At 36.1% G+C, this 24066-nt stretch overlaps 1 protein-coding gene and 1 long non-coding RNA gene across 9 annotated transcripts in view; both read right to left on the bottom strand.

Annotated features, from left to right (window-relative positions):
* Nucleotides 1–24066, bottom strand: part of LOC122409626 (uncharacterized) — a 42361-nt gene that overhangs the window by 6869 nt on the left and 11426 nt on the right. The window contains exons 1-11 of one of the 8 annotated variants that reach the window (XM_043417864.1): nt 19774–20206; nt 19236–19581; nt 16722–17233; nt 11910–12037; nt 11395–11520; nt 8593–8947; nt 8074–8245; nt 7866–7965; nt 7543–7717; nt 6568–6711; nt 6144–6389 (exon numbers count right to left, since the gene is read on the bottom strand). In XM_043417864.1, the coding sequence (XP_043273799.1) occupies nt 6144–6389; nt 6568–6711; nt 7543–7717; nt 7866–7965; nt 8074–8245; nt 8593–8947; nt 11395–11520; nt 11910–12037; nt 16722–16809 (1534 nt within the window). In that variant the 5' untranslated portion in view covers nt 16810–17233; nt 19236–19581; nt 19774–20206. Of the gene's footprint in view, nt 1–6143; nt 6390–6567; nt 6712–7542; nt 7718–7865; nt 7966–8073; nt 8246–8592; nt 8948–11394; nt 11521–11909; nt 12038–16721; nt 17234–19235; nt 20207–24066 lie in introns of those variants that run through there. The other 7 variants (XM_043417467.1, XM_043417545.1, XM_043417629.1 and 4 more) reach the window with 7 other exon arrangements.
* Nucleotides 351–4601, bottom strand: LOC122410111 (uncharacterized). The gene is made up of 5 exons (XR_006260854.1): nt 2130–4601; nt 1419–1651; nt 1063–1334; nt 809–986; nt 351–725 (listed from the first exon to the last, which is right to left on the bottom strand). It is a non-coding gene; the product is annotated as an uncharacterized lncRNA (long non-coding RNA).

Raw genomic sequence — 24066 nt, 5'->3', positions numbered from 1 at the left:
AGACGGATGATAGCTTGGCCCCAACATTGATTTCTAGTCATGGCCCTTTAATGGAAACAATATTCGCCCATTGATGGAGGCAATATTGGCCCATTAATAGAGAGAATATTGGCTCATCAATGGGAGTAATACTGGCCCAATAATAAAAAATAGTATTGAAAGGGTTACCGTTATATGCAGTTGTCAAATTATATGCATAGTTCAATAATTTTACTATAAAACCATACGGTATTATTTACTCTATAAATGAATTCAAGTTATAGAATTTCTTTCAATTTTGCATATGACGACTGCATATAAAACATTTAATTGAACAAATAATTTAAATGAAACAGTCACATTTTGTTGAAGTTATTTTATTATTGAAAATTATTTGAAATCAAAGATGAATGAAATACGACAAACTTTGATCGTAATGAAATGAAATATGATAAACTTTGAACATAACGAAATTAAATAAAATTCGAATGAAAGGAATTTTGGAATGAATTGGAACATTGAAAAATCAAAAATACCAAAAAGAAAACCATATGGCATAATGAAAAAAAGAAATATTAGCACCATGTTATACGAAACAAAACAAATATTGAATGCAAACTATTTTAATTTTTGCGAGCGGCTCAACCACGATCGAGGATCGCAGGCTCCCGACAGCCATCTGCCTACTCTTCCCTCCAAATTTTTTACTTCGTTGCCACAATCTCCAAATTTCGCCAAGAGTGTATCTGCAACAGAAATAAAGAAATACGAATTATGAAATCAAACAATAGACTTGATAAACAATTTTTTAGATAGAAAGTTTCGAAACCTTTGAGACAGCCATAGGTCGCCGTTGCACTGAAGTTTTTTTTCCCGACATTTTTAATAATGCACCCAGTTCCTGAGTAATGCAGCTCGACAGATTTTGTTATTGTCGCGACGATAATTTTGGAAATGCAATCTTTTGCCTGGGATATTCCGGATACGAGAACCCGATAAAGAGTCATCTGTAAATACAATGCATACAATTAAGAAAAAGAAAATTCAATTCCGCACGCAATTAGAATTATACTCTCAAATTACCAAGGCTTTTCTCTTCTCATCGTTTTTTAGAGCTGCGTCAAATTTCAGAAAATCATCGAGATTTTTTATCGGCAAGGTAGAACCAACTCCAGCCCTAGCCTCTGAACAATTTATGAAATTAGGAGCTCTGTCGCTCGTTGCGTTTGCGATAATGGTATTCTTCACTGCAGTCGTTTTCATTTCGATATCGTATAGGAGACTTCGCTTTATGCTACCCAGGTTTGAATTAATCGAAATCTCCAGTTGATGAAATTTGTTGTTTAAATATTCCTCTATAATACGTATAAAATATTATATATTATTTGTAATTAATATCGAATAATTTTTAATTATGTAATAAACAATATTAAACTTACCAAGTATAGCGTGACTCTCCGTTGTGATTTTTTTCGCAGCAAATGTATCATCATTGTTATTTTTTTTTGTACTGAAGAAAACATGGTCGGTACATCTTGGAGAGATTTTTTAACTGTTTTCCCTGACAGGATAACAGGTTCTTTTGACAAATTTGTATCTTCGCCATCGGTAGTCTCAATGTTCCTTGTATCGTAGGATCGTTCCAAGTATCGTTTGCCCTTCTCCAAAGTTTCTGACGAAAATGAAATGAATTATTAAATAATATGTATTTCATTTCGTACATTTTTTTTTCAGGGATGTATTGGTTCGGTCCATCCGAAAATTAAACTGAATCAAATTTTCGTACTTGTGATTAAATACAAATTAAAAACAAAGTAAGAACATTTGACGTGCTGGGAACGATAATTATTCATAGTATATTACCCAAAATTCATAAACGTGTTTTTTAATCAAACAATGATTTGAGAAAATGAACGAATTCAATTCGTATATAAAAGAAAAAAAATTCAACGTTAAGTTACTGAAAATGATTTGATACAACAGAATTTGTCAATAAATCCAAATAAACTCTTTAGTCCGGATAGTGCACACATGTACGACTTTCTATATATTTTGAATCATGTTGAAATTCGTATTGATAGCGAATTCAACAGATTTTTTTTTCCTCCGGCGAAAAAGACGTTGAGAAAATATTGTTAAAATTTACTTACTCGTTCGCGATAATACTTCCGTCATAAAGGATTTCCAGTGTGTCCCAGGGTCAGCGCACGAAGTCAACCATTCATCCATGTATTTGTAATCTTTCTTCGGAGGATAATAGCAAAAATCTTGCCCCACTTCATTGTATACCCATGATAACGGCACGAGTTCGGTCACTTTTTCCGATTGAAACCATACAACCGCGTACTGATATTTTTTATTGGTCGTTGATTGAGACGGGGAATCGGACATTGTTCGTTGACTTTTTCAACAATTTTTTTGTTAAACTAATAAGCTGACACAAGGGAAAAATGCAATAAAAAAAATTTAATTATCGCACAGTCTTAACACCACACGTCACGGAAATAAATATGATAATAATTGTACACTTTTCAGAAAGTCGTTCGATTTTTCCTTAGTTCGCTATTTCGTCAAAGATCCACGTTCAACTGCCTCGCTCTAGCGTGTGGTCCTCTCGCTCGACACTCCCCTCTCTCCGCCACGTCTCAGTATATTCGTTGTTCAATGTTTTGTTTACATTTTTTTATATGGTGGTAAGAGGCGTGTCAGCAATGTTAACTACGTCGTTGTCGATTTCACATTGTCCAATCATTCACACGTGTTGTAACGGAATTACGAAGTATTGGTTTTCATCGTGAAGATACACACATTTCTGCTTAATTTGAATTGCAGAAATATATTTTTGATTGTTTGAAAAACCATTCATAGCGACAATGCCCAAATCTGATGACTTAGTCGGATAACAAAATACATCGTCCGACTTTTCCGCTGCACAAACTTCGAAATACAAATTATGCAATGTTACATTACAATCATTATTGGATATGTTTTTTTCCTCTTCGTCACATTTCATAAATATTTTATTGATTTTAACAATTGTTCCATCATCCAATTGTGCGATGTTATCGGGATGATTATTCTTGAATGTAGCTTCTTTTATTTTCACGCTGTTCACACACACACACACGTTTTTCTCTTTGATCGGTGAAAATATTTTGCCTTTTCTTAGCTATTTGATACACGTATATATCGCATTTTTTTTCATCAATAGTCTGTCACTCGATTCGAGTTCCTCTAAGCGATTTACGATTTGCGTCAATGGTTTTCTTTTCGATTTGATAAGTTTCTTAAATTTGCCAATAAAACTTTCTCCCCAGTACGCAGCGATATCACTCAAAGGAAGACCAAATTGTTCTACATCATCAGCGACGTGAATAAGGTTATGCATGTTCAGTACTTGAGAATCTTTCCCATAAAATGATGGAAGGCAAATCAAAAAATTTTCTCAGTAATGTTCTAGCATAATCTCGAGCGGTCACACTAACATAATTCGTCACTATCGAGTATACGACACGCCACAAACAGCAGCATAAAATGATTATACATGCTACTGGACAAAATATTCTTCAAGACTCTCGGTCCACAATAATGAATCGATACTGTGTGACTTTCCACTGCACGATGTAGTCGAGAGTGAATTTTTTCCGCTGAAACTCGCAAGGTATATCCGGTGTCAATAAAACCAAGCGATCATTGAGTTTTTTCACGTCAGTACTTTTCAGACGTGTAGCTTTATCCTTTGTTATCCACTTTTCGATCAAAGATTTCATTGCACCTTCATCCATCAGATGCATTTGAACAAAACGCCACAGACCTGACGAGATCGAAATCCGTCAGCAAGAGCAGTGGTGATTCTATTTCTTCGCCACCACGATGGTGCTGGGGTTGTTATTTGTCGGCGAAAGATTTTTTCGTTCGAAGCTCGCAATCCATTACTGGATACACTCTTTTATTCATTTTTTTGTTTCCCTTTTTTCGGTTGATATTTGTTTGCTGAGTCATTTCTTTTGTGATGCACCTTTCACAATCATAAAATCCACTAGGGTTTTTGCAACATTTTAAAAATGCTCTGGCAGGACTGTCTGCGATTACTGCAAAAATCTTGAACGCATATTGTCGATCATTTATTGTCACGCCATTTCTAATGAGCTTGTTTGCTTCTTCTACAAAATTCTCCAAGTATTCATGAATACTATATGGCTTAGAATCACCACAAAATATCGAAACAGCAAAAGGTTTCACTGAGAAGTTTCTATGAAATACTTTAATAAACGTTGGCCACATTTGTATTGGAGAATTTCTAAAAAGTGACATGCCATGCATGTGAATGAATACAGTGATCTCGTCGTTAGTGTATTCTTGTGATATGACTCTTTTAAGGCCATTCTCGATGCCTAAATAGATAAATTCACCAACGGTGTTTTTACAACTGCGCATTTGTTGTAAAGTACGGCTGTGTTTGGGGCCTAATAAAGTCTGTGCAGTTTATGGCAGATTTGTATACCCTTCGCTTCGAAGTACTAACAACAAATCAGTCACAACATTTAAGCACAGAGTTTCTAAGTTATTCAAACACCAATGTTTTAGTTTATTTTCTAGTCCTACAATAGTATCAGAACTTTTCTCACCGTCAACTTGGTTATTATTTTCACAGATTTCTTCATAACCATTTTCACTATTTAGAGGAGAAGTTATTTCTTTATTTTCATCTACATCTACACAACTTTTAACGACACTTTCTTCGTAGTTCATTTCAAAACTAGTAGACGGGATATTATCGAGTTTTTCTTCCGATAACAATGTTTTTTTTTGCAATTCCCGATGTTTTTTGAGCCAATAATATTTTTTAGACATTTTATCATATACACTGACACGGTGCTCAAATGAGATGTTTTTGATTCGATATATACTGGTCACTGCTATATTAACATAAAATCGTCAAAGGTATCGCTTTCCCCACCACAGAGTCGCGCGGGACAGGATAGCTCGAAAGTGGTAAAGAGAAGCAAGGGGGGGGGGGGGGGGGGCATCCGATGACCAATGTGTTCGTCACCACAGTAATTTCTATGGATCGGTTTTATAGCACCGCGGTTCGGGAAATTTCATTTTAAAAAATTGCCATTGGTAAATGGATTTATCATTTCTGAAAATAATAATAGTAATAATAATAATAAGAGAAGGCAATCTATGATAGGCCAAAATCGTTAAACTTTTCTGTACCGATGATTGGCAACCCCGTGTTGGCCATTCATCGGTTTAATAATGGCAATTGTTCAAAATAAATAATTCTGGTGAATAATTGGCATATAATGATGGCCCATCATTATATGCTCTTGATGTTTGGCCCATAATTGGCAGTAGCGCATCGGCCTAGTGTTGGTTGAATAATGGCGACGACGAAAAAAATAATGATAATGGCAGCCAATACTGATCCAGCCATGGCCCAAATGTAGGCGAATTATTCTCGGCAAACATATATTGGCCAAGACTTGGGCCTGTTGTCAGGCTTGGCAATTCTTACATGGGCATGACTGAGATGAGCTAATCCATAAACACACCGACACACTGTTCCGGATTTTATTCACTACCTGAGCATTTTCAGCTTTATGCGGTACGTTCAGATATCCATCGAAAGAAACAATGAAATTCTGGTTCGAGTTGAGAGTTTGGAAATATTTTATGATTCTTTTTGCGTTAGCAAATCAATAGTGCGAAGATAGTGGAGGTTGCGTTACGGAATGAATTTTATTACGAGACTAGTAGATGGAGTGGAACAGGTTGCACTGTGGCTCGACCTGATATCTGGGTCGGGATAGATGGGAGCGGATGTTGACCCCAAATGCCGCACTTGGGTCAATACTCGTGCCTATTGGCTTCGAACAGGTGGCGGGACAGTGAGATAATCCAGTGGATAACTGGACGGAAGAAGGTAAAATAGAATATGATCGACAGCGTGGAGTGCCCGATTTTATTGGTCGATTAAGAGAATCAAAATCCAGTGTATCGACTCAGGGTAATAACAGAAACCTGGCAAAATTTAGCATTATCAGCAAATGAACTTTGTGACTATAAAAACAGTTCAAGCTCCTACTAGTTTCGTTAGAAAATCTTCTAGTTCGTGATCCTCCACCTGTCCACCAATGAGTCCGATGATCAATCTTTACCTTCCAGTTCATTCTTCGACTTCTTCGTATCTTTCCAATGCAATGTCACACCCTGTTTGTCTTTGCGAACACTTTGCGCCCTCATTCCGTGGATAGTTGCTGTTACCCTCGGTTTCGGTGGTATAGCACCAGGCGGCGGACCGAGTTGACGAGTTTTTGCGCTCACCAAAGCACTCTTACCAACGAGGAGATGGTTCATCGCTTGGGAAGTCGAGCTCGGTACCATAGATTGCCTTGCGCATGCAGCTGCAGTGGAGTCCGTAAAAATAAATACTATTAATCCTCGACATTCATTTGCGATCGTCCTCTTATGGAAGGAGAGTAATTTAATCATTAGCTACATAGAAGTAATAACCGAATCGAGACGTGAATATAAGCGTTTCATCTCCAAGTTCCAAGCGTGATGCGCTTTCTCCGATCTTACCTGACAGAATTATGTGAGCTTGACGCTGCCGTTCTCGCAATTTGGCGTATTGATGTTTGAGAGTACTTATGTCTAATGCTAGCCTCTCTCTGTCACTTGTAGGGCCTATCGTCTGCAAGGCACTCGACGACGCGTTTGATCGATCTATAAAAAATTGTGATTTGTTTACATGAGCCTGTGTGATATTTTTCGAGTAAGAACAGCATGTTAACGCCCATACATTTTCTGAAATCTCTATACTTTTATTGATGGTTTTCAAACAATTATGTAGTACACGATGGTCAATGTGGAACAACAAATAGAACATTAATGAAAAAAAATAAATAAATAAAACCTAGATCGATGGAAAATATATAAATTTAAGATTCAAACAGTAAGCTTTCGGTTTACATTAGTCGAAACTCTTTTTTTTTCATTTTCATTCATAAAGTCCGAAACCGGAAAGAAGATAATATGAAAAAATTATGCAGGCGAGATCGGGACAAAACGGGGTACCTAAGGAAATATCTTGCTTTTTGAAAGTTTGGAAAGCTTTACCTAATACTCACTCTCAAAGAACGGAAAACCTAATGTATTTTTTTGCAATTTTCGAAGAAAAAAATTAATTTTTCTTCGGACCCGGTGAGATATACCTCTTAAAACGCTAATTGTTTTTCGCCAGAATTTTAAGCCAATGCACTTTGACTGCTCCTTTTAAAAAGCAGTGGGAATGAAAATAGCTTCAAAATTTCCCCCCACTTTCCAATTATCATCCTTTTCAAAATTCCTTCATTTTCGTTTTAAGAATAAAAAATAATAATAATTTTCGCAATTTTTAAAATATCCCGTTTTGCCCCGGTCGAATTTGATGAAATTGCTATGAGTCTAAAAGTCACCATGAGTTTATGAGACCATTGGTCTACTCACGGTCTGTATATGTACCATGGATTTGAAGAGCTCAAAAATAGGAAACGGTTCAATCAAAGATTTTCAGACCTTTTTTGAAACGTTGAGAAACTCCGAACATCGCAGCTGCTACGGCCATTCGTTCTTCTTCTTCGGTGTCTGTGTCCTCTTCGTCACTTAATCTGCGCGCCCACGGAGTTATGTTATAACGATGCTTTTCACGGAGATCCGTAACCCCGTACAACGGTCCCATATTTACAATAGTCTAACGGGAAAAATCAAACCACTCATTAAAATAATATCTATAAATAAACATATTGAAAGAGAAAACTCGAAAAAGTGCGCATAATTATCCATCGGAATCGAGAAACCCCAGTGAGTATGCGAAAAGTTATGCAAGCCACAGTGCTGACCTTGATGAGATTATTAACATCTGTGAATTCCAGCATTTCTCTTGTTAAAACACCCATAATACTGTAGAACTCATCAGCAGACGTGACCGTCATAATACGACTATAAAAAAAAAAACGAATATTCATATAATCATATTGCTTCAATTTTTTTCGAAAAATCCACTTATACATTTAAGGTAATTTATTATTACTTTTGAAATATACGTACTCAGATATTCCTTCCCAGATGGCAAGAGCAGTTCGAAGCAGAACCTCGTCACCTTCGAGGAAAATCAAATCCCAAACACGTAGAACAGCTTCTTGTGGCAAACAGTGGCAAAAAAGGGTGAGAAACCATTGCATCGTAAAAACATTAGTTAACGGAGGTTCGTAACTGCTCCCTGAAATGTGCGTTATATCCATGAAATACGCAGATGAAAAAATATTAATTTCAGAGCGCGTTATGACTAAAATTCTGTATTCCCAGATGGATATGAACATGGAATGAAGCTTAAACAGTTCAAGTTTATTTTTTACTGAAATATTGCGCATGTTCCACGAATTCGTACGAAACAGTGAGACACAGGCCTGGTTTTCTTCTTTCGAAGGTAGTGTGTTTTAAAAGCAGCTCTCAAAGTGGTATTAGAGATGAAAATTCGGTCTCAGTCAATGCAAACCAAACATGAAGCGGAACGAAGAATCAAAGAATATGAATGAATTCGGCATTATGAAAAATTCTTGCACACACCTGTGGCTTTATCCTTGGCGTCACTCTGTAAGGCTTCCAGGTGTCTCGACAATTTTGGCAATCTCATTCTTAACAAATCACGAAAAACAGCCATGTCTATGGAGAGGCCACGGAGATTGTCGGCAAAATATCCTTCCGGTAAAACGCCCTCGATCAAATAGATCATGACTTTGACCGCAGAAGATTCCGCTCGGTCGGTAACCTGGAGAACGAGAGCAGCTAACACGTTCAACCCTTGGCAATAACCGACAGATTTGTTCCAACGTGCAAATCCGAGGAGTACACGACGCAATACTGCTTGATTGTCTCGTCCGGCTGCACCGCAGAACAAGCTGCATCCGGTACGGTGAAGATCCTGTAAGGATTTCCCAGTTATCAAGAGTTCGAAATATTCATTAGAGGGACATTCGCAGAATCAACAGGCGCGTGAAAATAGGCTTAGAACTGCGAAAGATCTTTCCAACAATCTAGTTAGCTCAAGAAACGAAAATTAGCGAACGAAAATATCATTCAACGGTTCCTAAAAGGACAACAAGTGAATGGAGTTCCGGTTAAAAAATCGACCATTGCGAGCACAACAGATTTATTTTCTATCCACACCGAATGATGAAAGCGCATAGCTATTTAAATAAAATTATCATAATATAGTACGACTAATAAGTTATCGTAGGAAATAAAAAATTAAAAAGTAAAAAAGCTCATGGATATAGGTGTGAACTTTCCTCCGTTCGATATATAGCTTGCGTGGCATAATTCTCTCGTTTTAGAACTCGGGATAATGCTTTGCGTAATATATTCTTTTGCATATGGGATCTTGCACTATGCCATCCTGCATCATACATTTTTATCACGACTATTCTACCATTGATACCCATAAAGGTCGTATATCAAAACATTGTATAAAACTGTGTTTCCAGTTCAGATATAGCAGTTGCATTTTTATACGTAATTTTCGATTCTCTTTTTCTCATTCAACTCATACGTTGTTTACTTTATCTATAATTGCTTTGGTAATTGATGCTTTCAGTGCCTAGTGAATGTTTTTTATCCGGATCAACATATGCGAATGAATGTAGTTCAGAAAACATTGCGTAAAAATATAAATATAACGAAGAAATTCGTATATTTCTATGAAGGAATGGAATTCAGTTGAAAAATCATCGTGAGAAATAAAATAAAAATGTGTTCTGCTCTCTTGTTAAAATAAATTCGCTTCAATTGTCTTTCTAGATATTAAGCTTTATACACGGTTGCACGCTTCAACTGTTAACGAATACTGGCGGATTTAATGAGATTGCCCACGCTGGGATGCATCATACATAAAACAGAAACTATTAATCCATGAGAGAGATGAAAATATAGCGTGTGTGCATATGGGATTACAGGCTCGTGTTTATTACACGAATTTCATGACAATGGTTCATAAATTGTTGGGCGCTGTAGATTCTCGAGAAATTACTCGCAAGGGCGACCAGAAATCCGAGCTCTGCGAATACGAAAATAGGAATAATTGTAACGCACGTTATTTAACTTATTTTTCGTTAATAATTTATGTATCGGCGGTTCTCGCTCGATCGGAAAAAGATGATTATATGTCTTGTCCTTTAGTAATTCCGTTCGTTAAGTTTCGAACTGAAAATCCACCATTCTAATAATTATTATTCAAGGCAAAACCTGCACAATATTTGGACTAAAGATTTAACGTTTTTTTCTGATTCATGTTCGACGTCAGTTATTTTTAAAACAAGGATAAGTTTTGTATCGTAGTAGTGTGAGAAATTTGAAAATACTTCAAACGCTAATAAACATAAAGGAAATCGAGATTTGTTTGGGTTTGTTTGTTTGTTGATTCATTATTTATTTAACCCTAGCGAGCGTTGGGGCACATAAGCAAGATAAATGACAGAAAAAAGATAATAAAGTAATATACAAATGATAATTAAAATAATAAGTGATTGAAGTAACAAATTATGAACTATTGTAATACAAGCTGGTACGGATATCAACTTAAATAAGTATAAGAAAATTAAAATAGTTAGAAATTTGTAAGGATGAAATTGGAGACAAGGTTCATACAAGAAACAATGGTGATCCAAAATAAGGTCCAGCGAAAGTGTAGAATAAAACTAAATATTGCTAACTTAAAATACAGAGCATCAAGATGAGAAGAAGAAGCGGTTTAGCAATCAAGCAAGCGAAGCAGAGAGTGTGTATTGAAACACAGTTATTCAGAATAAAATAGAAACTTTCAGAGTTTTGACTTAAGGAGTTTCGGTACAGGCTATACAATGTTGCCATGCTAAACCATGCTAAAAACATAAAAAATTTCAAAAAGTTTAGAATTTTATAAAATTTGGTGAACATATTCTTTAGTGCCAAATTTGACAATACAAATTTTTTAAGATTTTTCTTCTACACAGTTATCGAGTAATTGATCACTAAAGTTTACGTGTATAAGCATAGTGTTTCCATATATATAGGTATACATTCCGGGCATAAGAAATCTGCTTTAATGCGTAATTACTCGATAACTAAGTAGAAGAAAATTTTGAAAAAATTTGTGTCTTCGCACTTGATGTTGAAGAACATTATCACCAAATTTGATCAATTTCTTAATATTTTGACTTTTGTACCGAAACTCCTTAAAAGACGCAAGGGAGGAAAGTCGAGTGATTTCCAGTGGCAAAGAGTGACAGAAATACGTGTCGTTATGGTAGGTCATTAGGAAGAGGTGAAATTCCTCTCTTCGAAAGTTTTCACGAATCAACTGAATATCCTAATCCTAGTACACTATTTCCTTACCTTTACAATTTGTATACCGAGCTCCTCGTCGTCGGGGTTGCTCCACTCGTTGAAACAGAGCTTCTCCGCTTGTTTCCAATCTACCCCACGTTGATCTAGATGGCGTTCTGCCAATGTCAGCCACAACTGTTCACCACCAATCAAAATTTTTATTATACGTTTGGATTTAAAAATTTGATGGTATAATTACTGTAATGCAGTGTAAAATCATTTCATTGAGAATCTACATAAAGGCGATTTTAAAACAGAGCGATTATTTCCTATTTTTCGTGCAATGAGATTCTTAGTACGATGTCAAGAACAAAAAACTTTCCCGCAATTATTTCCTCGATCTATACATGAATCTTATAAGATCTTATAACTCTTACATAATGATAAATCCATCAAAAATTAAAACCAACAAAGTCTCCTGCAAATTCTAATCGATAGTTGACATTTCATTCGAGAAGGAAAATGAATTGCAGGGAATACGAGTCTTTTATCATGACAGTAAACTTGAGGATCACGGGACTCACTCTTTTCCGAAATTCCGGTGGTATTCCACCTTGCAACCGAGCGACCATTTTCATGGCATCCAACCATTGTGTAAAGCCACTCTCACCAGGTTGGGGGGTCAGGCTAAATCGCATTCTCGTGTCTTCGCCTGTTGAATTCAATCCTCAATGAGTTGATGAATAAAAAGTGGAATTTATCGTTGGTAAAGATGATGAACACCGAAATTGATATTGTATGATTGATGAAGAAAGTGACCTCACGTTAACGTTCCAACTTTATCGTGACAATTGAAACTGAACTTCCTAACAGCTAAACCTCCTTTAGATATCTCTACATTGAGCAAATAGACGGAGCAACTTTGCGTTTGAACTCCAAAAACTTGGAAAATACTTTTGAAATGCGTCTTTGGAACACAAAAAATCACATACTTAGAAAATCGACGAATAATAAATCATATTAGAAAATTTCCGTTTTTACCTCTGATGAAGAAGCATATTGAATTCGAAACATGAGATAAAGAAGGTGGCATTAAACTAAAATCGATGATCGGATATATACAAAAATTGCAGACATAAACTATTCACGGATACGGCAACGTTTCTCAATGAATCTCGTACGCCCACTCGTGTTATCTCGTACCTTAGGCGGAAATCGCAAACCATACGAATTTACACTTCAGAATTTTATCCTTGTTGTACATTCTTTAAATGTCAATAGATTCCGTCCCTGCGGGTCGTATCCATTAAGCAGTTCCTCGTCTATATAGTTGAAATTGATTAAATGAAATTGAATGGCATTTGTTGAACAACCCCTGACGGGAAGAATAAATACTCGTTGTCGTTTGTCTGAACGAAAATTCAACCAAACTTTGTAATCGTTTGATCGTTTTCCACTCACAGTTACTTATGCCAATTTACGGTAATTTCTAATGCGTAGCATTTTTATCGAAATTAAGACGTTAAAAAAAAAAATACTAAAATCATAATTTCTCCATCGTGTCAAAATACTCCAGTAGTGCATCATCCCTTCGTTGTCATAGCGATTATATGACCAGTTAAAAACGCATTTATATGCGAATAATGTATTTCGTTAACTGTGCTTAATAATACTTGCTAATTCAATGATGAAAAGAATTTCATTTTTAAAAAATGCCATAAATTTATGTAAAGTTAACAAAGGGATAACAGAATTCTGTGTTTTGGGAATACGAATAGGTTATTTTCGACTATAATTCGCTTAATAAATTTGCTCTACTATAGTTTGCTTAATGAAATATCTTTTGAATCGAAAACATTGTCTGGGCTATTGTTCACTAAATATCCACAGCGCGGATCGCTATTATATAAAGGTTATACGATCAGACCAGTACAATTGAAAGCTTATTACAGCGCAAATCGATCTGGCTTGGGTGTTCTGAAAATACTACTTTTTATGGTGTGTGAGTAATAAACTGTTTTTGCGATTAAACTGCGTAATACGACACTACGATGATGGTAAACAACGGTAGGGAAGAATATTTACGACGTGAATCTTCATTAACTTATTTATTGGATCTAAATTAATCCCACTACTATAAATTGAGACTCATTTTGTCGCTACGCACCCTCCCTCTCTGTTGTGAAGCAAAAATAAACCTTTTGGTCCGTAGGCGAGACTCAGACAACTCGAGCAATTTGTAAAAGACATTGCTTAGTTCGGTTACGAGAAACGAGGAGCGAGCCTGTGACAATGGAAGAGAGGACGCTGCAAAGAGGAGCAGGAGGTCAAAGTCTGCAACACGAGTTGTCTATGAACCAGACGCTATTCTCTTAGCTCCGTCTTTGACGTAGACACGTCCGGTATACACTTTGCTGTAGAGAACTTGGAATACATACTTATGCCTGAGGGTGGCAAACACACTTTTTTCATCCATCCTATTCATATGGATCATTATATCTTTGACTAGACGCGTCACTAGGCGATAATACATCTTGAAACTCGACGCCTTGTCTACGATCGTCTTTTTGGCTATTTTTTTGTTTTTCAAGTGAGTAAACTCCTCATGGATTGTAGAACGAGAGCAGGGCTCTGACGAAAAAGAAAGCTCGTGCGGCCATTGATTTTACTCCCTTAAAAGATTCGGAAATAAAAAATTTTACTTATTATTGAACGATAATTTGATCGGCATGATATGAAAAAAAGCAAGTCTTGTGACGAGACAATTGAGAAATGTTTTTCTGGCCGAAAAACAAGTGATTCCTGGCACGGACAGTTTTGTCCTTAAATAATAAAAGTCTAAGGGAAGCTTTTCAAGGGTTTGTATCGTGCGTTAAATAAAGCGTAAATATCGTACTGCTCGCTCATGGAATTGAATTAAGATTGGTTGAAATAATGCAGAATTCAAGTGGAATATCAGTCTTCGAATATCATGTTACATTGTTCGCTTTACTCGTTTTGTTTGGCTCATATGCCACCCTCTACTGCTTTATGTTAATGTCAGTGTGGGTCTTTTACACGAATGAAGACTCTTCTACTATTTCGCAGTCTGGTGAGTCGAATCCCTATTAAATATTAATTAAATTAGGTTTCAGCAGTCAGAGGTCGAATTGAATAATACTCGCGACGTGTACGTACTCAACGTCGTAGACATAATATCTCACGAAGACGAGAAATCTTCAATTTTTTTACGCGGAGGTCTCTAATCGTCGGGCGACGGTGAAGTTTCTCAAATTGAGAGGAACGACAATAAATAATTCAAGTGCTAAAACCAGTTGATATTATGCGCAAGGTCAATTTCTTTTTAGAATATAAAAATGAATTTTTAATAGGTTTAAAAAATTATATGAAACTATCAGAAACAAAATAATATAAAAAATACGAAAAAATTCAACCAACAGTGCCTTTGCTTATTTCAACTCAGTGATAACATTTTTCAAACGATATTTCAATAGACCAACAGAAAAAAAAAACGGCAATGTCAGGTAAAAGAACAAGTCGATTGAAAAAAATCAATTCGTCATTGAAGATCCATTTAAAAAATGATTCCGCAAGTTCGCGTAACAGAACATGAAAAAATAAAAGTTACTTTGCTCTTGCAATCGCTCTCTATAATGGAAACAAAAGAACCTATTGAAAAAGAGGGTTTCGTTTTGGATCATTTACGAAGATTCGCACAACGCAGGTCATGGACATGTAACAGATAAAACAAAATAGAAATGAAGTAATTCCACATGACATTTTTATTTCGACGAAACCTGACCTCATTCGATTTTTTCACGGGAAAATGAACGAGAACACGTATTTTCGGATTATTGGATTTCGCCATTATTTCCATTGTTGCAGACAGTTCGATTTTTTTTTAGGTCCTTTGATACAGACTATACGAACTCTGATGCCACGAGAATTACGAGGAGAATCACCCCTGATAATTCCATGCAATTTTTAATATATTGAATTGATTGAATAGAATGATCCAATCTTTAGAGCAAGTTGCGAGAAAAATAATATTTTTCATGGAAGCGACAGTTGTATGATTTTTCCTAACTTGAATAAAAACATGCAAACAATTTAGTGCAACAACCCTGATCGTGCACAGATTTAGGAAGTGTAGTGGAATTGAAATATGAAAAAAAAATAAAAATAAAAATAAAATGAAAAAGATTATTCCCAGAAATAATTATTTTTTTCAATTGAAAGCAACAGCAAAGAGTTTTTCCCACGAACCAATTCGTCATTTCAGTTACTATCTTTATTCTCAGTAATTTTTATGATACTTTCTAAATTGTCAATGGTTGAATTTACGGGAAAAAAGTTAAAAGAATTGGCTGACTCCAGTAATCAGTACGTATAATTCATATTAATATTTTACAAATATCCACATAAGAGCTCATTAATTTCTTGAGTGCTCTAGTTAATACTACGTAAATTGAATGTTTCTGAATTCAAATGTTCTCAATACTGTCGGAGTTACTTTACGTCGTTGTAATCGAGAAAGCTCGACAATGGGAAGAGAAAAGTGTCGATAAACCACTTCCAATAGGAAATTCACATTCATAGAAAGCAGTTCTCCGAGTATTCAAACTCTCGAGAATGAACTTCGATGCCCTGAATATTTTCTGAATACCACGAATGCATCCCTACTTTTTAATATACAGAAATGCATACGTACATGCAAGTCGATTTTTTTCTTAAATCGACAGTCAATAAATTTGGAATAAAGATTGATGAACAAATAAAATACAAATTTACGGTTATTTAAAAATAGAATTTATTCTTGTTTGAGTACTTCCGGACTGCGGACTGAAAAATGGATTTGTAATCCACAAGTAAAATCCAATATATATATATAAAATCCATATAAGATTCCAATAATCAACCAGAACACTTTGATCGAATTTATTTGAGAGTGGAAAATAAAGTTTGTATCTGAATAAGATTACGGTGACAGCAAAATCGATGTTAAACTTATAAACGTGCACATTCAAAATAAAAACGTACTTTATGATTGAAAAATTGGAAAATGACGAAAAGGCTGTTGCAATGATTCTCACTTTCAATACTATAATTTGCTCTCAAGTATTTTTTTTATTGCTATTGCGTATTAGTTCGATCAAACGATTCGTGTTACTGCAATGATTTTTCAAATAAATATCGTAATGGGTCAAAAGATATTAAGCCGACTCTTCTCCGTTTCCAATTGAACCATAGCAGTTGAAAGAATCAATAGAAAAATGTTCATTATCATGGTGCATGAAGCGAAAAATAAACAAGAGCACGAGTGCAATTTTATATTTCCGTTCTGTTGATAAAATGGTGAAAAACACTGCAAATAAGTTGATAGATTAATTTATCACCTTCCTCCCCTTGATATTTCGCAGCAGAGCTGGCAGCATTCGCGGCTCCTGACGCGAGGCTCTTCAAGGAGTTGAAAAATCCGCTCATTCTCCAATTAGAAACTTCTTGTTCTCTTCTTCATCTTTCACGCTCGCACTCCGCTTTTCTTCGTCCTAACTAACCATTTTCGCGTCTCATGTTTGCTGTTTTTCGTCGCCTTAACGTCTTCGATAATCGCTTACCCAATCTCAATTGGTCCTCAAACTCTTTTTCTTGGCGTTTGTAAGCGATTGTTTAATCGCGTCATGTTTTTCGAAATCGGCTGCTCTTGTTTTTTTTCAATTTCGTCCGGCACATCATCTATCTTTCAGTAATATTTCACTTTGACACTGGGAAAATTCTAGTATTCGTTTCTCAATCGCACGATTTTGTCCGTTCCATTGATATTCATCGTTGGTTTAAAGTATAAACACGTTGATCCTTTTAATCCGAATCGGAGTGAAGAAAGATCAGTGAAAACCCAAAGACTTTTCTGTTATTTACACAAACACCGATTTTTATATCAGCAATTATTTTTTCTTGAGTTCTTTCAACCCCCTTCTTTCTCAGCAGTTATATGTACATATTCGTAATTCGTTTTTTCTGCTGTTTTTCTTGTCAGAATTCGAAAAACGTTTAAACTGAAAAATATAAATATTTTGAGTCTTCCCATTCAAAAACGAAGTTATGAGAATAAGGGATGCTTCTTCAAACTTGTGAATGTTCAATTTCATGTTGTCATAGTTTATTCAATTGTTTTCTTTTACATCACCATTTTCCGATAATTTAAACCCTCCTTTCAAACTCCATTCCTATTCTAACGTTTTTCTGTGCGTCGTTCCATAATAAGAAAATACCAAAGCAAGAACAAGCGAAAAGGAATTTCGTAAAAACGTGTCTATAAGGAAGCGGCGATAAGGTGTTTATGAGCAATTTCATGAGGGAATAAATTTCCATTTATCGTCGCGTTCTCGTTGGTATTCCAACGTGACTTGCTCTCGTTTCGCCTATAAGGATTGATCAGCTACCCTGACAGGGTCTCTTCACCCTTGGGCTCGTTAACGACTCATTGGCTGATCGTTCCCGAGTGACCGAGAAACAGTGCGAAATCATGCAGCAATTGTAAATGCATGCGAATTATTCTCGCCATCAAAATCAGTCCCCAATCTAATTTCCTATCACCTTTAACCTAAAAATTTTGTTTTTTTTTCAAATTCGAATACTTTGACCGCCCACAATCAAAGTATTCAAAAGCAAACTTTTTTCCTTACCAGCCCACAATCTATGCTCCCGTAAGAATTTCAAAGAAGCTACCTTCAACGTGAAACTTAAATTGCAGTCGGATAATAACCAATTCAAATTTTCCTCATTTATATTTCTGAGTAACTCCGCTCAAATATATGCGATGCTTCGGAATGAAAAATCTTGTTGAAATTTTTTATAAATGACTGGATGAAATATTCGATATTTTAAAGCTGGAATTCTGATGGACTGCTCTACTACTGGTGGACTTATCGCACACGGCTTTCCGGCTGCATAAGGCCGACCACGCGATATATGTATATATGTTAATATTACGCATACAACCCTAGCTAGTCTCGTTTCGATAAAGCTCACAGCTGTCGCTCTCAACACACTATCTTTTTGGCCTTCGGAGAAACCGTGCAGCGAATATTATCAAATTGTACCTATCGTTAAAACTCTAGTCACATACAAATATCCATAAACATTAGCTATGAGAGAATCATCATGAAAGGCAGAAACTTACTAGAGAATTTCAGATCTAAAAATGAATATTAATATTGATAAATCTCCTGTCTTTCATTATTCATTGATGTAGATAAATTTCAGGCACTTTTAATCGGTCATCAAAAGAAAATTCTTATCATAAAAATATGATTAATAGTTACGCTGAGACTATATAAATAAGCATGAATTGATCAACTGCCTCCAGTGAGCATCAATTGTCATTGTGAAGTTTGATCAATGGAATTCGAAAAGTCATGAATTCATCATCACCATCATAATTTCACGTGCACGCGTATATTTCTATATATGCATTTTCAATATGGTTGAATACTTATGTGTGAATAGAGTGATTTCAGTGCGATTGGTGTCTGAAGGATCGAGAACTCATCAAACCCTCATTCCCCCCTCTCCCAATGTCAGTGTTAGCTTGATTATTCTCTTTGATGCTCGAGCTCATCGTCTCGACGCTCTGGGGCTTTTCTCGTTGCCGCAGGCTTGTTTTCTAATATACTGAGAGAAATGGAACTAAGCCTTTTCCAATTTCGTTGTATTGCGGTATTGCAATGTGGAAGTGAATAGCATAACGTATATTCATATAACACATGTCCGCAGTATTCCAATGTGGAAGTGAATAGCATTACATATATTCATAATACGTGTGTTTTATGTACATAAATAAACATGCAGGTATATACATATAGATATGTGTAATAAAATAATATAAAAGATAATTTACATGTACATACACTAGATTCACGTGAATATGGAAATATGTACGTATTTTTAGGTTTTTTTTTCATATCAGTACGAACCAGCGGAAAGAGGGGTTGAAAAACGAGATTTTTTTCGTGTCACTGAAATATTGCACGTGAAATAAGCACTAAACGAAGGTCGAAAACCATACCGAGTAAAACATCACATTCTCTGCGGTAGGTGCATTTCGCCAGCACGATAGTCTGTATCTACTGACTATTTTCACTTCGATCGTTTTTTCTCTCTTTCTCGCGCGTTCTCTCCGGCTTTCTCAGAAGACTGTGGGTCGTCATGGGCAGCCTCGTGTGTCTTCTCCAGCGCGGATCCTGTCGCTACATCCTGTGGAAATACCGCAGGACTGTAGGAAAAACTGATATATTCGTCGTTCGCACACTCGCAATTGCAACGTCCGTCGAAGGAAAACGCGAAGGGAGTAAAGATCCGAGCGGAAGAGGAAAACTGCTATGACACACGTGTAACGAGGAGAAGTGAAGAAACGAAGGTTTTTACGTGAATAAATGAAAACCGCACCAGCACACGATGCTTTACGTGACGAAATATCTCTCGCTGATCGTCGTCGTCGTCGACGTCGTCGAATCAGCTGTGCACAGAAACGAGAACTCAGACCGAAACAACTTGCGCGCGCGCCACGCTACGCCACCTCCATTGCCACCCTCCTTTCTCCAGCTCCCTCTCTCCCTCGTTCTCCCTTTTCCAAGCCCTGTCCCCACATCGCTTTTTCTCTCTTGCTTTTTCCTCTGTTACTCTCCCTTCCTACTTCCTTTTGACTTTTTTTTGTAAACGTTTTATTTGTATCTTCAAGCAAGCACTCGCCTGTCGTCAAAAAGAGCCCCGACTCTCCCCCTTAACGTACTCTCTTTCGCTCTCTCTCTCTCGCTTTTTCTTTCTGTTTTTTCCTCCTATCTAAATCACCAGCTCGTCGACCATCCAAGCACAAACTGTGCCCAATTCCACAGACTTTCGACCATCACGATATGTAACATGTCAACCCTCCGTCCCCTTCCCCTGCTCACTTAAGATTCACCGCATAAGACGCATGCGTTTGAACGCCGATCTGATAGAAGCGCACCCCTCTCAGAAGTACGCTTTTTCTTTACACACCTACGCGAGACTCCATCAAAACTTGATTCTTCATCAAACTTTTATTTGCAATATTTCCTTATTTTCTCCGATTGTCAGGACTCCTCGTATTGTGTTTCCTTATCTATCATTAGAAATTACCAAATCCAATGAATCTGTCCGAATGGAAGTTCCAATTGTTCAACGTGAATGTTTCCAAAAATTTCTTACAAAATGCGAAATATCTTTGAATTCTGTGTCGGAATTTTAATTCGAAAAACTTTTCTTCATATCCTGTATCGAAATTTCGTGTGAAAATTCACGAGACTGTACAATTTCGTAAAATTTTTACATCGATTAGGGGAAACAAGGGCTGGTTGGCCAACTTTTGAAACTATTGCTCGTAAACAAAGAACTAAAGACGATATTTCAAAAACTAAATGGTTGTCTCGAATAGAAGCAACCTTCCACTATCTTAGATAAAAATTTGAATTTTGTAATGTCAAACGAAATGAGTTATTGAATCGCTTTTTTGACGAACTGTTTTTTTGGCAACCGACCCCACCACGGTCGGGGCAAGTTGACCCGAGCATTGGGACAAGTTGACCATGTTACTATTTTTACCTGATAATCAACTTCCTATAAGTGAAATTAATAAAAAACGGATAGTTATCAATATTATGTATTTGATGATTCGAACAATGAATACAAAATATTAAAATAAGTAAATGTAAAGATAAATTTTGTCCATAAGTTTGAGAAAAGGGAATATTTTATCCTCATCCTAGTCATCACAATCAAAACTGCATTTTCTACACACATAGAATGCTATATTTTTACTGGCACACCTTGAATGGGCCCATCCAGAGCACTCATGTACGTCAACAAATATGTCAACCAACCTCATATCCCCACGGAAAAAAAACTATGCACATTTATAGTTCAATATATGAACATTCATGTAGAAGATTATTGTAATAATTGGAAAAAAATCGAGGCAGCAGAAGATAGACAGTATTAACGCACGGTTTTATATACAGGTCATGAAACGTAGCCAGTTTTCTATAGAACGTCGTGGTTCTCTTATTGTCCGTGTATTAAATGTTTGAAATGGTCGTGGCGTGGCGCTGCAATCTAGGGATGTACGTAGGTAGGGATGTGGTAGGGATGAAAACGTGCAACCTATTTTTAAACAATTATCTAACCTAAAATCACTAAAAGCAGCGAGTGCGTTATATGGTGTCATACCAGTACGACAAATAAATTCCGTACTTTTATATTATATTGAATTTCTATAATTCTTAGTGCTTATCGTGAGACGTTTGAAATGAAAAAAAAACGAAAATGGTTAAACCATGTGCGGTCCCGCGGTGAAGAATTTATCGTATATACGCGATTGTTTATTACATTCGTTTGCGTATGAGGCAAAATGTTCTTCAAGAGAACAGAAAGTTACAACCAAAATTTGTAGTAAAAAAAAATGTCAAAATTGGTGAACCAATAAAAGAAACTCCGTATTTCTTCAAACTACATACGTTTATTTCATTTATAACCTCCGTAAATACTCTTGCCTATAATCTCCATTCATAATAATGAAATCATAATAATATTCATATTAACTACTTTTAAAATCATATTAATTAACTACTTTTATTCATAGAAATTCAATACTTATAACAACAATAATAATAATATTTCTTTTTATTAGGGCTATTAATGCATCGCGCATGCGTTGATTATCCATCCCTCGATCACAACGCCGATCTGGCGGGCACAAAGTGAAATAATTGAGCACACGTTAAGAGAGCCACCCCCACTACCTTCGTTTCAAGACCCGTATGTAAGACCGTGTATTAACGTAAAAATTTGGTTTTGTACCTGGATTTATGGAAATTCTTCACTGTTCCTAAACAAGATGAGAAAGAGGTTACAATGAACATTTATATGAACCGGGCGTACGTTTACATTCTGTAGTTGGGATGTTATTGTTTATTAGTCTACTTGCCCCGTTGACCAAGTATAGCCCCTGTTTTTCCTACTCTTCATTTACCATTATGATCCTAAGCTACGATTGAAGTACAGTGGCTTATCGGTTAAATTCTCATCATCAGCGATCATGAAATAATATCAAATGTTTCGAATTGTTAGTTAAAAATTGAATTCTTTCCATAAATTATTTCAATATTCTTCTCCTTCTGGCTGGGAAATCAGCATCGCTGAAAAACGTTCGATGGTGTTTTTTTTAAATAAAAAGTGATATTGCAACTCCTGGTAATCCATTAAGTGAATGAATTTGAATTGAATGTATGATTGTCAATATTATTTTCCATCAACATTAACCTTTTGGTTGGATCGACTAAAAGAAAATATTTGGTGAGTGAACTTATTAAGGAGGGTGGCTACATTTGTCAAAATGATAAAAAATTAATCAAATTTGGTGATAATGTTCTTCAACATCAAGTGCGAAGACACAATTTTTTTCAAAATTTTCTTCTGCTTAATTATCGAGTAATTACGCATTAAAGCAAATTTCTTATGCCCGGAATGTATACCTATATATATGGACTATGCTTATACACGTGAACTTTAGTGATCAATTACCCGATAACTGTACAGAAGAAAATTCGTTAAAAATTTGTATTTTCAAATTTGACACTAAAGAATATGTTCACCAAATTTTATTAAATTCTTATCATTTTGAAATTTTTAATGTATTTAACATGGGAACATTGTATCATCGCTAGCCACCCTCCTTAAACAAATCGTCTTGGATTTGATAGAAGCATATTCGAACCGGGATTTGAACCGTAAAGGAACTGTAATTTGCGATTTCCGTTGGTTAGCAACTCTATAATGATGATGCAATGGTGCACCCGTGCATGGACGTTTCTCTCTCTTTTCTCACTTTTTTTCGTGCTCGCTTTTCTCCATGGTTGTAAATCGCCGTTGAACGAGGATAAATGATAGAACTTATAGATCCCCGAGCGTGTTACGATCGTGTGGGCACTCGAGCGGAACGGGGGATGAGATCGAGAGAAGTCATGGATCGACGAGCTTATTAATCGATCCGCACGTGGCCACGTGCGGCCTGGTGAAGGTCACGGTGAAAACGAATAAACGAGCGAAATATGAGCGAAATAACTCATGATATTATAATGGGAAAAAATGCAAATTTCCCTTACATGAAATAACATTCATTATTCAAAGCAGGAACTTTTACCGGAGTGTGTCTAAAAGAATGTCTAAAAGAACTGTCCGTTTAAAGGTACTCTACTTCTGAAGATCATTTCAATATTTATTTCGAAATATTACATGAGCGTCACGGTGAATTGTACTGCACTGCGCTGTAAAAATTTCTGTACGAATGTTTATGCCAGAATACGCGGCGATAATAGTAACATGGAAGGGGTATGTTGACGCTGTATCGGCCTATTTCTCCATTGTTTTTATATCCTCAGTCCTTTGTTGAAGTACCGATTTAGTGTGCTGCGAAATTCGGAAGCGAGTGATGGCTACCTACATTGGGGCAAAGACATTTTACTGCGATGCACCGTAAAATTTACTAAACGTTTTGTAAATTTTAGTATCCGTACGGTAAATTTCATCATCAGCAATATTTGCTATTATAAAACTGAAAATTCTGCAAAATATTTAAAATTTTACAGTGCGTTACACGAAATAATTTTTTTTTGTTAACTTGTCCCCGCAGTGAAAAACATTCGGTAAATTTTACAGTGAATTTCA

This window comes from Venturia canescens, chromosome 1 (genome assembly GCF_019457755.1).
Source record: "Venturia canescens isolate UGA chromosome 1, ASM1945775v1, whole genome shotgun sequence".
In the NCBI taxonomy this organism is placed as follows: domain Eukaryota; kingdom Metazoa; phylum Arthropoda; class Insecta; order Hymenoptera; family Ichneumonidae; genus Venturia; species Venturia canescens.
Note: the sequence above shows the minus strand (reverse complement) of the source record. Positions and strands in the feature narration are given on the sequence as shown.